The sequence below is a fragment of the Papio anubis genome, chromosome 14 (genome assembly GCF_008728515.1).
Source record: "Papio anubis isolate 15944 chromosome 14, Panubis1.0, whole genome shotgun sequence".
In the NCBI taxonomy this organism is placed as follows: Eukaryota; Metazoa; Chordata; class Mammalia; order Primates; family Cercopithecidae; genus Papio; species Papio anubis.
In genome coordinates, this window is record NC_044989.1 from 32,197,774 (window position 1) to 32,213,539 (window position 15,766).

Consider the following 15,766-nt stretch of genomic DNA (forward strand, 5'->3'; position numbering starts at 1 on the left):
CATACTGTTTTCTTAATTTTTTAAGATATTTCTAGGCTACGTGTTTTGTCTGCATGTTTTTTAAATTGTCACAAAGCTCTGAAATTTTTTCCAATATATTGAAAAAAATTTATGTTATGAGTGGTCTCATGGTGTTCAAACTTGCATGGTTTGAGGGTTAGCTGGGTTTTCTTCTTATGCATACCCATAATGAAGTTTAATTTAAAATGTAGGCATAGTGAGAGATTAACAACTCATAATAAAATAGAACAATTATAATATAATAGAAGTTATGTGAATGTGGTCTCTCTCTCAGAATATCTTATTGTACTATACCTACTTTTGGACCTTTGATTGAGAATATCTTATTGTACTGTACTTACCTGTTTTTGGACTTCTATTGACTGGGTAACTGAAACTGCACAAAGTGAGACTGCAGATAAGGAGGGGCACTACTGTATCTAATAACTGTCCGTGCTGTCTTTATGCTTATTGAGTTTTGTAAAAAATGACATCCAATAATTCATTTTTAAAAGTTTTGTTTTGAACACTTTAATTTTGCACTTACAGAAAGATTGCGAGAATAGTATGTTACAAAGAACTTCCCTATATACCCTTTCCCCAGGTCTACTAGTTTTAAACATTTTACTACATTTGCTGATTATTCCCTTATATGTATATATATATATACACATACATATTTTTATTCTCCTTGAGAGTTGGTTGCATATATCTTGCTCATTTTTCCTATACTGTTTCTGTGTTTATTTCTCAGAACAATGATGTTCTTTTATAATAGCAATTTGGTTGTCAGATTTTGATAGTTTCACATTGATGCTTTTATTTAATTTATGGTACATATTTGAATTTAATCCAGTTGGCCCAATGATGTTCTTCAGAGAAGTTTTTTCCAGTTTAAGATCCAATTCAGGATAATATATTGTGTTTAGTCGCTATGTAAACATTTATTTTTAATAGACCATTGGCCTGAAAATCTTAAGTGTTGAATTTTTGTTCTTTTAACAGCTAAACCAGGTGGACAGGTGAAATGTCAGTATATTTCTGCTGTGGATAAAGTTATATTTGTGGATGATTATGCAGTAGGGTGTAGGAAGGACCTTAATGGAATCTTGTTGTTAGACACTGCTCTGCAAACTCCAGTTTCAAAGCAGGATGATGTGGTTCAGCTTGAATTACCCGTTACAGAGGTAAGTTGAAATAAGTATCAATGAGGTCCTCTACTTAATGTAGTATTAGATGTATTAGATGTTAAATGAAATTAAGTCAAACTTTAAGGACATTATTGTATGTATTGCTATAAAAAGAGAATTTACTTACTGACCACAACTTCATTTAAATATTAATACTCACCTTTTCTCTGTATAATTAATTCTTGTTGAAGTGGTGTTTTTAGGTGTGAATGGTGCATCAGCACAGGTTAAACAGCTGTAACAGAGACCCAAAAAAACAATGGCTTAAACAGGATAGCTTGTTTCCATTAACAGTCCAGGGCTAAATGTATGGCCAGTATTGCCAACCTCAACACTTGGGTTAGCTTGGGAGTTTTAAGACAGCTGCTCTAGGTCTCATTATTTCCCAGTCACAGGGAAAGAGAGGGCAGGAGGCTAGAGGAGAGCACTGTGGCATCTCACTCTTCCCTCCTTCCTTTTCCCTGTCCCTTAACCCCCGCCCCCTCTCCTACTCGTTTGTTCTTGTTCTCTTTCTGCCTTTCACAACTCAAATACTCTCTCATATAACCTCATATTTACCCCATTGGACAGAATTTAGTCACATGGCCACACCAAGCTGAGAGGGAGACTGGGAAAAAGGTGGTTCTTTCCTTTTTGTTTTAAATATTTTAAAATGAGAGAGGAGTACACACTGGTGAACACCAGTATTTTTTTTTTTTTCTTCTTTGAGACAGAATCTTGCTCTGTCACCCAGGCTAGAGTGCAGTGGCTCGACCTTGGCTCACTGCAACCTTCATATCCCGAGTTCAAGTAATTCTCTTGCCTCAGCCTCCCGAGTAGCTGGGATTACAGGCATGCGCCACCACACCCAGCTAATTTTTGTATTTTTAGTAGAGACGGGTTTCACCTTGTTGGCCAGACTGGTCTTGAATTCCTCACTGCAATTGATCCGCCTGCCTTGGCCTCCCAAAGTGCTGGGATTACAGGCGTGAGCCACCGTGCCCAGTCACACAACCAGTAATTTTTGCTATGCATCATGTCTTTCAATAATTTGAGTTTTAAGTTTTAGCCCTATATACTTTTCTGTAGTGTTAACTTTTCTTAATTTTTAAGTCTAGCCCAACTTAAATTCTTTTTGTGTGGGTTCATATCCTGCAGTTTGAAAGTACATTTTTCACAATTACTGGATTTTGCATCACCTTAAATAGAATGTAAAAGGTTATGTTGTGTTTTCTAATAAAGTGAGATATTATTTGTGTTCATGCTAAGTTATTATGAAAGTTATCAAAAAAAGTATGTCCAATAAAGTATATCCACTTAAATTTTACATTTAGTGTCATATAACATAGTCTATTATATGTTAATATTGAAAGCATGTTGCTGGAAGTTTGAGTTCCACAAACAGAGAAGCTATCTTTTTCTCATCAGAGTATTTGGGTCTGGAGGCATGTCTAAAATCTTTGGATAGATAATTAATTAGTTCTACTTGATTTGAACAAATAGAAACTTTGAAAAACCATTTGAAAAATTTGAACATTTTTTCCTCCTAATTTAAGGAATGTAAACCAGCTGATATCAGGATATATAATCAGCAGCGAAAAACACTATCAAACTATGTTCAGGTTTAACAAAGATTTAAAGAATTACAATAAAATACTTGAACACTTATTAACTCTCACGTCAGTGTTTTTCCTACTACAGTGAAATGCTAAGTGTTTAACTTCTATCCCTTCCTCCATCTTGTCTGCTGTTACATCTACTGTTTTTTTTTCTCTTTTTACTTTCCTCACAGCTGTAACTGTTGTTCGGATAATATTGTTTGTAGATCTTCCAGCATTCCAGCCTTCCTTTACTGCATCATATTAGTTTGTCACTGTCTTCCCTAAAGTGTATGGGGTCTTAGGTTTAATTTGCCCAGTGTAGATAAACTCTTTACCTTATATTAACATATATCTTTATTACGGAAGTTCATATTGAATATGTGGATAACAACGCAAAGGGCCTTTTCATATTACTTGCTGACTTAGTGTGCTCTATTATGACTTTGTATAACTTGAGTATTTAAAGCTCATTGGAGGACTTTAAGTTTGTCTCTCCAGACTTTTTCCTGTATTATTTTTGCTTATGGTTTCAGCTTGTCCATTTTTCTATCTTGATTTGGTTTATAATAACTACTTTGTATGTAAACTTTACCATGTAGTACTGCTGCACTGAATACATTGCTTTATCTCGTTTAATTTTATAACAGGCTTTTAAATTATTGTTTAATTAATTAGATTTGTTAAAAGGTAAGTTTAGTATAGTACCTGTCATAATCATTGCATATTAAACTATCTGAATGAAGATCTAAATTTAATTTTTTGTTGTTCTTGTGTTGAATTTTCTGTTTTCTGTTTTATTTTTTATTTTTTAGGCACAGCAGCTCTTATCAGCATGTTTAGAAAAGGTAGATATTTCTAGTACGGAGGGTTATGATTTGTTCATCACACAGCTCAAAGATGGTTTAAAAAATACATCTCATGAGACTGCAGCAAACCACAAAGTTGCCAAGGTAAGAAGTTAATAGACTGCCTCTTTTGGGGTTATATTACAATGGACACCTCCATTCTTTTGCTGTTTCCTCTCCTTTTGGAAATGTTCTAATTCTAGGTTTTTCTTTTAAAAAGCAAAATGTGCTTATAAGTCATCTTAAAGTTGAAACTGGCCAGGCATGGTGGCTCACGCCTGTAATCCCAGCACTTTCGGAGACCGAGGTGGGCACATCACCTGAGGTCAGGAGTTTGAGATCAGCCTGGCCAACATGGCGAAACCCCGTCTCTACTAAAAATACTAAAATTAGCCAGGTGTGATGGCAGGCGCCTGTAATCCCAGCTACTTGGAGGCTGAGGTGTGAGAGTCACTTGAACCCGGGAGGCGGAGGTTGCAGTGAGCCGAGATTGCAGAGATTGCGCCACTGCACTCCAGCATGGGGGATAGAGTGAGACTCTTTTACCAAAAAAAAAAAAAAGTTGAAACTTTGAAACTTTTTAATCGAAGCTTAACTTCAGTTTGTGGGGACTATTTTGCTTATTGTGTTTTCTGATGCTTCCTTAAATCTTCCTTAGTGCCTGATAGACCTGGATTGGTCAAGAAGCTGATGAAAGAAGCTTCCTTGTTAGGTTGTGAGCTTGGATGCTTGGATAAGAATGGACTGTGTCTTTGGAAATTGAGCCATTTTGTGCTTTCTCTGAAATTTTTTGGCATACTGGGATGTATATGAGAGAGGGTGCTTTCAATTAAATCCTTGGATACATTTTTATTGATTTCCTCCATATTTTTCTTTTAAGACCTTTTTAAGTTATACTACATATGAAACTTCCATATTGAAGGGTATAAGGTAGAAGGTAAAAGCCATTTTCCTATAAGTAACTTGGGCATTTACAAAGATTCTTCTCAAGTACAGTTGTAACTATACTAAAATATACTAATACTGTGTTGTGATACACCTTGCTTTTTTCCTTTTATTTTTTCTTTTGAGACAGGGTTTTACTCTTGTTTCCCAGGCTGCAGTGCAATGGCACGATCTCTGTTCACTGCAACCTCTGCCTCCCGGGTTCAAGTGATTCTCCTGCCTCAGCCTCCTGAGTGACTGGGATTACAGGTGTGTGCTACCACACCAGGCTAATTTTGTATTTTTTAGCAGGGGCAGGGTTTCACCATGTTGGTCAGGCAGGTTGTGAACTCCTGACCTCAGGTGATCTGCCCGCCTCGGCCTCCCAGAGTGCTGGGATTACAGGCGTGAGCCACTGCGCCTGGCTCTTTTTCTTTTTTTTGGTTTTGAGACAGAGTCTCGCTCTGTAACCTAGGCTGGAGTGCTGTGGTGTGATCTCAGTTCACTGCAGCCTCTGCCTCGTGGGTTCATGCTATTCTTCCTCAGCCTCCTGAGTAGCTGGGATTACAGGCACATGCTGCCATGCCTGGCTAATTTTTGTATTTTTAGTAGAAGTGGGGTTTCACTATGTTGACCAGGCTTGTCTTGAGCTCCTAACCTTGTGATTCCACTGCCTTGGCCTCCCAAAGTTCTGGGATTACAGGCGTCAGCTACCGAGCCTGGCCACCTTGCTTTTTTTCACTCAAGAATTTATCTTGGATATCTTCTCATACCCTCAGAGATCATCTGTGTTCTTCTTAATATTTGCATTGAGTTTTTTTTTTTTTTTTTTGGTAGATTTATCATGATTTTATTATACCTTACTTTATTGATGGGACATTTTATTTAGGAAAACAGAAACTGTACTATGAATTTCAACAGAAATAATGTATTATAAGAAATTAACTGGTGTTTGAAAACTGAAAAAGTGAAAAGGATGTCCTGAGATAACAGAGATAACTATAGGAAGCAGTTTTCACCTAGGTCTGGAGGAACAAAGATTAGGGGTTATCAGAACCTAGAAACTTAAGAGAATAGGCCCCGTGGATCTGGTACTAGGAACTGCTACCCAGTTGGTAGCTCAGGAGCGTGGACGAGGACCTTGCAAAACTGGGACTCAGATCTCTGAAGAGAGGTGCTACTTGACTGTTGGTAGTATCTCTGAGGGAGCTCTATGAAACTGGATCTCATAATGCTAAAAGAACCAAACCAAAACAAAATGCTGAAGACTGGAAGAATCAACTACTGTGTCAGGTCCTTTGCTGAAACAGTGCTGACGGCAGTGGCCAGTAAATAAGAAGGAGCAAGTCTTTCTTCTTTCATTTTTCTTTCCAGTTTCCTTCCTATACTGCTGCTGGGAGAACCTAAAAGCCAGGAAACTGGTTGAAAAGAGGAAATATAGTATGCAGAGTCCTAGCCCCAACCTGATAGAGCAGAGAATTAAAGGGTAGATTTGGAACTCAGAGACAACAGTTTAACTGGCACAGTCTACCCTGTTGGCTACTTAGCATCTCCATTCATACTTTATATATTTGAACTTTCATGTAACAAAACTATTATGCTTTTTAAAAAATTTATTTTTGTTTTTGGAGACAGAGTCTTGCTCTGTTGCCCAGGCTGGAATGCAGTGGCGCAATCTTGGCTCACTGCAACTTCTGCCTCCTGGGTTCAAGCAATTCTTCTGCCCCAGCCTCCTGAGTAGCTGGGATTACAGATGCGTGCCACCATGCCTGGCTAATTTTTGCATTTGTAATAGACGTGGGGTTTCACCATGTTGGTCAGGCTGGTCTTGAACTCCTGACCTCGTGATCAACCCAACTTTGCCTCCCAAAATGCTGGGATTACAGGTGTGAGCCACCACGCGTGGCCTAGTCCTCAGTTTATTTAATTTTTTAATTTAATTTTTTTTTGTTTGTTTTTTAGACAGAGTCTTTCTCTGTCACCCAGGCTGGAGTGCAGTGGTATGATCTCGGCTCACTGCAACCTCTGCCTCCTGGGTTCAGGTGGTTCTCCTGCCTCAGCCTCCTGAGTAGCTGGGATTATAGGCACATGCCACCACTCCTGGCTAATTTTTGTATTTTTAGTAGAGATGGGGTTTCACCATATTGGTCAGGCTGGTCTTGAACTCCTGACCTTGTGATCTGCCCACCTTGGCCTCCCAAAGTGGTGGGATTATAGGTGTGAGCCACTGCGCCCAGCCTAGTCCTCAGTTTATAATGGTCAAGAGGGTATATTGGTCAAGAGGATGCATAATAGTCAAGAAGATAATATAATTTTTTTTTTTTTCTATTACCTGTTTCTTATCAGCTCTATCATCATTCAGCACCTCAGCTGGTCAGGATTCTTTACGTAGTGGAGCAACCCATCTTCACTCTTGAAGAATCTGAATCCTCCGTGGTGCTGTGTTTTTATTTTATTTTATGTTATTTTTTGAGATGGAGTCTTACTTTGTCACTCAGGCCGGAATGCAGTGGCATGATCTCAGCTCACTGCAACCTCCGCCTCCTGGGTTCAAACCATTCTCCTGCCTCAGCCTCCCGAGTAGCTGGGACTATAGGCGCCCACCACCACACCTGGCTAATTTTTTGTATTTTTGGTAGAGACGGGGGTTTCACCACTTTGGCCAGGCTGGTCTCGAACTCCTGACCTCAGGTGATCCACTGCCTCGGCCTCCCAAAGTGTTGGGATTACAGGTGTGAGCCACCAAGCCTGGCTGGTGCTGTATTTTAAGTTGTAATTGTTACTTCACCTTTACTATTGGACTTGGAAGTATTAAGGGGCATCCTAGAGAATCTCCTGGGTTCTGCGTAGGTTCTCCTTGCCTCTGTTATTTTAGCATCAATCCAGTTTTCCTCTTGTCAGTTCCAGTCATACAAACTAGTAGAATAACGTACTTCTTTGCCTATTTATTCAGTGGCAAGAGGACCTCAAAGTTGCTGGGTAGCAATCTCAACACCAACTTCAATGGAAGTGTTGTTGTACCCCTGCAGGAACATTCCTCCCTTGGGAGTAAGACCTGTAGAGCTGAAAGCTTAAAAAAAAAAATCTGTGAATGGGTTTATTAAATATAATAGTGGGCATGCTTAGAGAAACTGTCATACATTTTTGGTTGAATCAGAGCATATGCTTTATCTTGTAAGGTAGAACCCTATAACCTTTCAGCATGTTTCTTGCAGTTAGTGTTGAAAATGAGTCTTTAGTAGACCATTGAGCTTTTCTGCCAGGCCAACTTCATCAGGATAATGCACAGTAAGACCAGTGGGAAAATTTTTTTTTTTTTTTTTTTGCTTTGAAATACTTTTCTTGATCAGAAGCAAAGTTTTCTACAATACCATGACATTCTGTCAGTCCACAGGCAATAGACTGTGTAATATTACAGCAGAAGCCTATGGACAGAACAGGTAAATGCATACCTAGAATATATATTTGTTATGTTGAAGACAAATTGCTGCCTAGTCCATGACTAGGAATCCCGTATAATCAACCTACCCTCAGATAGCTGGCTATTCCCCCTGGGAAATGGCGTGATATTGGCCACCCAACTTTGTTAACTGCTGTTTGGCAGATTAGGCAATCAGCAACAGTTGTAGCCTGGTTAGTATTTGTACAGGGAAGTTTACATTTTTGGGCCCGTGCATAGCCTCCATATCTTTTGCTATGGTAGTTTGCACACAGGTCCGTTGAGCAAGCACTGGAGTGCCCTTGGAGAGAGGCTTACTGTCATGTATATAATGTGTATAATTTCTCCCATTTCCTCTGAAATGGATGCCTTTTGGTGTGCATTGACATATTTCGTAAATATTTTTGCCCTCTGGGAGTTCTATTCATAGACCTTTGTTTTTGACCTCCTTGCTGCTGGTCTTCTAGTCCTGTTTCTTCCAAGTGCCTGACCATCTAGCTAACAAATTAGCAACTCTCCGTTAATTAGTGAGGATCTTTACTTCTGGCCAACTAAATCCATACAAGAATACTCACATATACTGACTGAAGTTCTAGCTATTGAGAAGATTTACCTTCACCACTGTCCTTGTGATTGGGGCTGTAACTCTGTAGCCATCCACTTAAGGGTAGCACTAGCATATCATGCAGAACCATCTGTAAATCAGGACCAAGAGTGTTTTCCCCTCATATTATTTCATCATAAGGAGTTCCCCATGAAGCTATTGATGTAGAACAAGGAGGAGACATTATAGTGGGAGTAGGTATTGAATTCTGAGCCACTTGTTTATTCAGTTTTTTCTTTTGGACTTTGTCAAGATGGGTCTCTCATAAAACACTTAATGAAGGATACTTGTTGCTTGTGCTCAATATTATGGTTGGTGTGTCAGATAGCATCTGGACAGCTCTGAATTCGTAGACATTAGTTTCATAGATAGATATTAATCTCTATCTGGGACTAGTAAGACACTAGGAGTTGTTTTTCAAAAGGAGAATGGTCATTTGCATGAGAGAATATGGCTTTGCTCCAAGATCGTAGTATTCTGCTGTGTGATTGTCCCAGTTAGGTTGCCACAGGCTCCTTACAGCATCATTATTTGCCATGGACTTCTCGTGTCAGTGTCATTGAAAGTGCTCTTAAGGTAAAAGTAGCAGAGTATCTTGCAGTACAGTCTGGTCTTGTTGCAGAGTTTCTTGTTCTGCACCTTACTCAAAATTGGCACCCTTATATATTTCTTGATACTTGGATTAGAGCACACATTGAAGTGTGCTGAATATTGGCTCCCAAATCCAAGTAGGCCCACTTGTGGCTTTTGTTTCTGTGGTTGGTGTTACAAGTTGGAGCAACTTGTCTTTCAGTTTGGAGGGAACTGACCTAACCAGACCTCTGGACCTCTGAAACTTAACCACAGCTACAGAATCTTGAGTTTTTCTGGGGACTCTTGTTCTCTGGTTTGCACCTTACTAAGGCATTTAATTTCCTTGCTGTTTCATCTTCATCTGGACCAATCAGTGTGCTGTCATGATGTAGTGGACCAGTATGTTGATCTGCAGGATGTTATGATGATCAGGATTTCTAGAACGTGAGATGTGGTCTTAGGGAAATATTGGGAAGATTTATTATTGTTCCTGCCAGGTGAAAGTGGACTTTTTGGATAGTCCTTAAAACTAAAGATAGAAACATATTGGAAAGAACTGTAACTGCCTACCAGGTATCAGGGGATTTGTTGATTTGCTTTAATAAAGATACCTCATCTAGAAAATCAGCTGCAAATTGAAGTCACCACCTGATAGTTTACCATCCACAGTCATTCTTCAAGATCCATTTACAACAGGCCAGTAAAGGGGACGAGGTCATTTGGTTACCTCTGTATCTTTTAAGTCTCTCTCTCTCTCTCTCTCTCTTTTTTTTTTCTTCCCGAGACAGGGTCTTGCTCTCTCACTCAGACTGGAGTACAATGATGTGATTTTGGCTTACTGTAGCCTTGCCCTCCTGGGCTCAAGTGATTTTCCCACCTCAGCCTCCTAAGTAGCTGGGATGACAGGTGCATGCCATTACGCCTGGCTATTATTTTTTTTTAGCAGAGATGAGATCTTGCTGTGTTGACCAGGATGGTCTCAGGCTTTTAGGCTCAAACGAACCTCCATCTGCAGTTTCACAAAGTGCTAGGACTATAGGTATGAAGGCACTGTGCCCAGCCTCAAATCTTTCACAGTGGCATTAATCTAAAAAATTTCTTCAGGAATGTAGCATTGCTTTAGTTTAATATCTTTGTAGAGAAGGAAAGTTCTAGGGGCTTATACTTGGTGTTTTCTGTATTACTGGTCCACAGAGAAGAGCAGAGAGCTGATTTGGGGATTGTTTTCAGTTGCCTGTTTTATATTATGCATTCAGGGACTGGGGAAGTAACTATTATACAATAATGATTTACAGACCCATAGAACTCTCTTAAGACAGCTTTGGGCCAAAACTTTATTAATCGCTTGACCATCCTACGTGCCCTCTTTCGTGGACCACAGTGATGTTTTAGGTCAGTTCAGTGCTACTTTTTTGTAATGCCTGAAAGATCTTTTCCCCCATGCACAGTTGCTGTAGTGAATGCCCATAGGTCTTTTTGAGGGAAGGTTTGGAGTATGATTTACAGTACTGTATATAGTTGGGGTATCGTAGGATCCTTTCTCAAGGGGTGTCATCCTCCCTTTCAATAAAAAGCTGTGATCTGTGAACAGATTAATTAGGTCTAGAAGTTTTTATTCTCTCTCTCTCTCTCTCTGTTTGTTTTTCTTTTTTTAGCAATTCAAGTCATGTTTTTGGCCACAAGTTTTTCCAGTATTGTATAGATAAGTAATAATATACTAGTCTGCCTTGAGTGTACTAAACAAGAGTAGCAATCATTCATGGGTGAACTGGGGACAGGATATAAAGATGAAATTACATTATAGACTTATTTCTCTGGGAGAATAGTACTTAGCATTTTTGTGGTCTAACTTCAGTAATTTTTGTAATATTAAATAATCATGGCTAACATTTATCGAATATTGTTGATGGCGAAGCTGGGCTCAGAATCCAGATGTGTGACTATAAGACTGTGTTTTTAGTTGCTATTGCTGGATTATGGTGACAATAGCAACAAAAACATGCGTTTGCTATGCTGAACTAAATCCTCATATACTCCAATAATGGTAATTGTCTAAATATATTCTTATGGATGGAGGTATTTGAGTGCCTACTCTGTGCTTAACATTGTGCTGGATGAATAGGAAAAATGACAGATGATTTTAGTTGTCCTTAATTTTTGGTGATATATATAAGAACGTGTGTTACTGTCTGGTTCTGAACTGTCTTTTCCAGGGTAGGTAGTTGAGGTTTCATTTAAAAAATTAAAAAATTTTCATTGACAAATAATTGTATTTATTTATGGAGTATAATGTGATGTTGTAATATATGTATATATTATAGAAAGATTAAATTAAGTGAATTAACATATCTATCAACTCACCTACTTACCATTTCTTTGTAGTGAGAATGTATACTATTCTTTTAGCAATTTTGAAATTTACAATACATGGGCCAGGGGGCGGTGGCTCATGCCTGTAATCCTAGCACTCTGGGAGGCCGAGGCAGGCAGATCATCCGGTCAGGAGTTCGAGACCAGCCTGACCAACCTGGTGAAACCCCGTCTCTACTAAAAATACAAAAAAATTAGCCAGGCATGGTGGCACACGCCTGTAATCCCAGCTACTCATGGAGGCTGAGGCAGGAGAATCACTTGAACCCAGGAGCCAGAGGTTGCAGTGAACCGAGATTGCGCCTCAGTATTCCAGCCTGGAGACAGAGTGTAAAAAAAAAAAAGAAAAAAGAAATATACAATACATGATTAGTAACTGCAGTCACCAGATCACTAAAACTAATTCCTCCTAAGCTTCCCAGAGTGTTGGGATTACAGGCGTGAGCCACTGCACCTGGTCTTTACTGCATATTTTCTTTACCCAATCGCCCATTGATGGATACTTAGGTTGGTTCCATATCTCGACTCTTGTAAGATATTTTTTTATTTTTTTATAACTGCAAGTTTCTACTTTAAATGATAAACTAATGAAGAAAACTGACTTGAAACTGGTGAGTAGTTCTTTATTTGATAATGGTTAAGTTATGATTTTGGTTAAAACTGTTGAGTACATTTTCCTTTGCTTATACTCCCATTTTCTTTCAGTGGGCCACAGTTACATTTCATCTTCCTCATCATGTGTTGAAGTCCATTGCCAGTGCCATTGTAAATGAACTCAAGAAAATAAATCAAAATGTTGCTGCCTTACCTGTGGCGTCCTCAGTGATGGACAGATTGTCTTACCTCTTACCTAGTGCACGTCCCGAACTCGGAGTGGGGCCAGGCCGTTCTGTAGACAGGTATGAACCTTGCTTACAAAGAAAGGTGACAGTGAGGTGTAATTGATTAGTTTTTGCATTAAACAAGAATAACTAGAAAATCTGGTTATGATTTTTAAAAATTTCAAAATTTCTAGCCTCATTTTGAAATAAAAAAAATTCAATATGAATTAGAATCTAAAAACCAGGTTTAAAGTAAACTACTGCTTGAATTGCTATTTTTAAACACTATTTTTTAGTACACTAAAAGTATTTGAAGGGATTATAAAGCCGCGTTTTGAAAATTCCAGTTTAGTACTTGCTTAGTAAATATTTTAGTTAAATTAAAATTATTATAATTATTCAGTGAATAATAACTGTTTTTCCATTGATGATATTTCGTGACCTTTGAGATAAATTTTGCCTAACTTATCATGCCCAAAGGTGAGTATAAGGAAAGTGGTATCATTTTACAATGAAAAAAAAAAAGAGTTTAAAAAATAATAAGAATAGTTTTGAGTTAACATTTTTTTATGCTGCTTGCACTAGATTTAAACAGTATTACAAAAATCATACCTAAACCATCATTTTCTTTGTTAGAGTTTTTTTGAATGCCTATTTTGTTTAATTAGAAAGCCAGTACCACATTCATTTAAAAACTTAAATGATTTGCTATTTGAAATGGCATTGAGATTCTTACTAAAAGTACTGAGGTTTAGAAATGCAATACTGAAATATAACACCCAGCAATTTTGATTAGATTTTTGTTTGCCTTCTCATTTAGTATTTATTTATTTATTTTTGAGACGGAGTTTCACTCTTGTTGCCCAGGCTGGAGTGTAATGGCGCGATCTCGGTTCACTGAAACCTCCGCCTCCCAGGTTCAAGAGATTCTCCTGCTTCAGCCTCTTGAGTAGCTGGAATTATAAGTGTCCACCACCGTGCCTGGCTAATTTTTTTTTTTTTTTTTGAGATAGAGTTTCCCTCTTGTTGCCCAGACTGGAGTGCAATGGCACGATTTCGGCTCAGTGCAACCTCTGCCTCCCAGGTTCAAGTGATTCTCCTGCCTCAGCCTTCCTAGTATCTGGGATTACAGGCATGTGCCACCATGCCTGGCTAATTTTGTATTTTTAGTAGAGACATGGTTTCTCCATGGTCAGGCTGGTCTCGAACTCCCTACCTCAGGTGATCTGTCCTCCTTGGCCTCCCAAAGTTCTGGGATTATAGGCATGAGCCACTGTGCCCGGCGAAATTTTCTTTTTTTTTTATGTTTTGAGACAGAGTCTCGCTCTGTCACCCAGGCTGGAGTGCAGTGGCACGATCTCGGCTCACTGCAAGTTCCGCCTCCCATGTTCACGCCGTTCTCCTGCCTCAGCCTCCCGAGTAGCTGGGACTACAGGCGCCTGCCACCATGACCAGCTAATTTTTTGTATTTTTAGTAGAGATGGGGTTTTGCCATGTTAGCCAGGATGGTCTCGATCTCCTGACCTCATGATCTGCCCGCCTTGGCCTCCCAAAGTGCTGGGATTACAGGCGTGAGCCACTGCACCTGGCATGCCTGGCTCATTTTTTGTATTTTTAGTAGAGACAGGGTTTCACCATGTTGGCCAGGCTGGTCTGGAACCTGACCTCAAGGTGAGCTACCCGTCTTGGCCTCCTGGAGTGCTGGGATTACAGGTGTGAGCCACTGTGCCCAGCTGTAGTATTTATATTTTTACATGTGAGTTGTAATTTCCTAAGCATCTTTCTGAAGTACATTTATAAATAGTATGTGCTGATGTTATCAAAGGCACTACTGAATGAATTCATTTTAAACTTCTATTATTTTTAGTATGACTCTTCTAGTTCAGTAGCAATATTTATTAATTTATCTTTCGGTAAACTGATTTTTGCTTAATCACTTGCCATCTTTTTGTTAAGTGATTTTGTTGTTACATATATAACTTTTATTAGTTGTATTAACAATTGGGGAGAATTTTTATATTCTGTAGGAGTAATCTCTTGGGCAAAATGCAGACTATCATTTTTAATCAGATTATCTGGTGATATGTCCTATGGCTGTCATTAAAATATTCTTTGGGATGTGTCTGAGATGGGAAAAAAGGAAAAATACGTAATTAGAACAAGTGCTTCTTGTCTGAGATCTATGCCTATTTTGAGATTATAAAAGAGTCAGCTCTGCAGAGCTATTTTCTTTGCAAACAGTTGCAGTGTTTCTAAAGAAATCAGTGCAAGCTGTGGTAAATGTTCTATTTTAGGAAATGCAGCCATTAGATAGGATATTCAATATTTTTAGAGGTGTTAAAATGTCCCAAAATATTAATTTTGATATAGACTGTGGTGTTTGTTTCATTAAAAATGAATCTAGGAGCCTATGAAGGCTTTGATGAACTTAGGTCTGTGGAAGGTTTGAGTTAGGTCTATTGGATGCTACTGCTGTTTTGTTGGATAGTATAACGAAATGAGATAGGTCTTCTGTTCTAAGACTGATCCTAAAGACATATATAACATGAAACTGAGAATGCTTTTCTAACCCAACAGCTATTTGTTTAAAAACTTGAATACAACTATGGGTGAACCTGAAGTTACTAGCAATTTTATAGAAAATCATGTGCTAATTTAAGGGAAGAATTTAGAAGAGTATTTTCCTGTTTTCTTTGTCATGACCTTTACCACTTTTTCTTTCTGTTATCAGTTGTAATTTTGTGTTAGGATGAATAAACTTGGCTTATCCTTTCTTAAAATTCTTTTAATTCTTTTAAGATTCTTAAAATCTTTTGGACTCTTCTAAAGTTTACTATGGTCCTTTAAAAAATTACTCTGGGCCGGGTGCAGTGGCTCACGCCTGTAATCTCAGCACTTTGGGAGGCTGAGACGGGCGGATCACGAGATCAGGAGATCGAGACCATCCTGGCTAACATGGTGAAACCCCATCTCTACTGAAAAATACAAAAAAAATTAGCTGGGCATGGTGGCGGGTGCCTGTAGTCCCAGCTACTCGGGAGGCTGAGGCAGGAGAATGGCGTGAACCCAGGAGGTGGAGCTTGCAGTGAACCGAGATCACACCACTGCACTCCAGCCTGGGCAACAGAGCAAGACTGTCTCAAAAAATATATATATATATTACTCTGGTACTTTCTGTTATACTTTGACTCTTGGTGAGCTGGTGTATTTTAATATGAAAACGTATGTAATCTACCCCTAGAATTGTTTATCAGCTGCAGCCACCAATCAGGTTTTCTCCTTCCCTTTCTGTTTAAGGGAAATTCCTAAAAATTATCAGTTTTAGTTTAAAGTAAAATATTGAACTTGCTCATCAGACCATTTGCAGTTTTTGTTGATAACCCAGTAAAATTATTTTCTGCATTGTTAAATAGAAGTTTC

At 38.7% G+C, this 15,766-nt stretch overlaps 1 protein-coding gene across 18 annotated transcripts in view; it reads left to right on the top strand.

Moving 5' to 3' along the window:
• The window catches only part of BIRC6 (baculoviral IAP repeat containing 6), a 258,602-nt gene that overhangs the window by 20,507 nt on the left and 222,329 nt on the right, over window positions 1-15,766 (top strand). For 17 of the 18 annotated variants that reach the window (XR_002516594.2, XR_002516595.2, XM_021924741.2 and 14 more), the window contains exons 2-4: window positions 1,006-1,187; window positions 3,583-3,720; window positions 12,231-12,424. Coding sequence is in view for 15 of the 18 variants with exons in the window: in XM_021924741.2 (XP_021780433.1) it covers window positions 1,006-1,187; window positions 3,583-3,720; window positions 12,231-12,424 (514 nt within the window). In the remaining 3 variants the exon portion in view is untranslated. Of the gene's footprint in view, window positions 1-1,005; window positions 1,188-3,582; window positions 3,721-12,230; window positions 12,425-15,766 lie in introns of those variants that run through there. The other variant, XM_021924739.2, reaches the window with a different exon arrangement.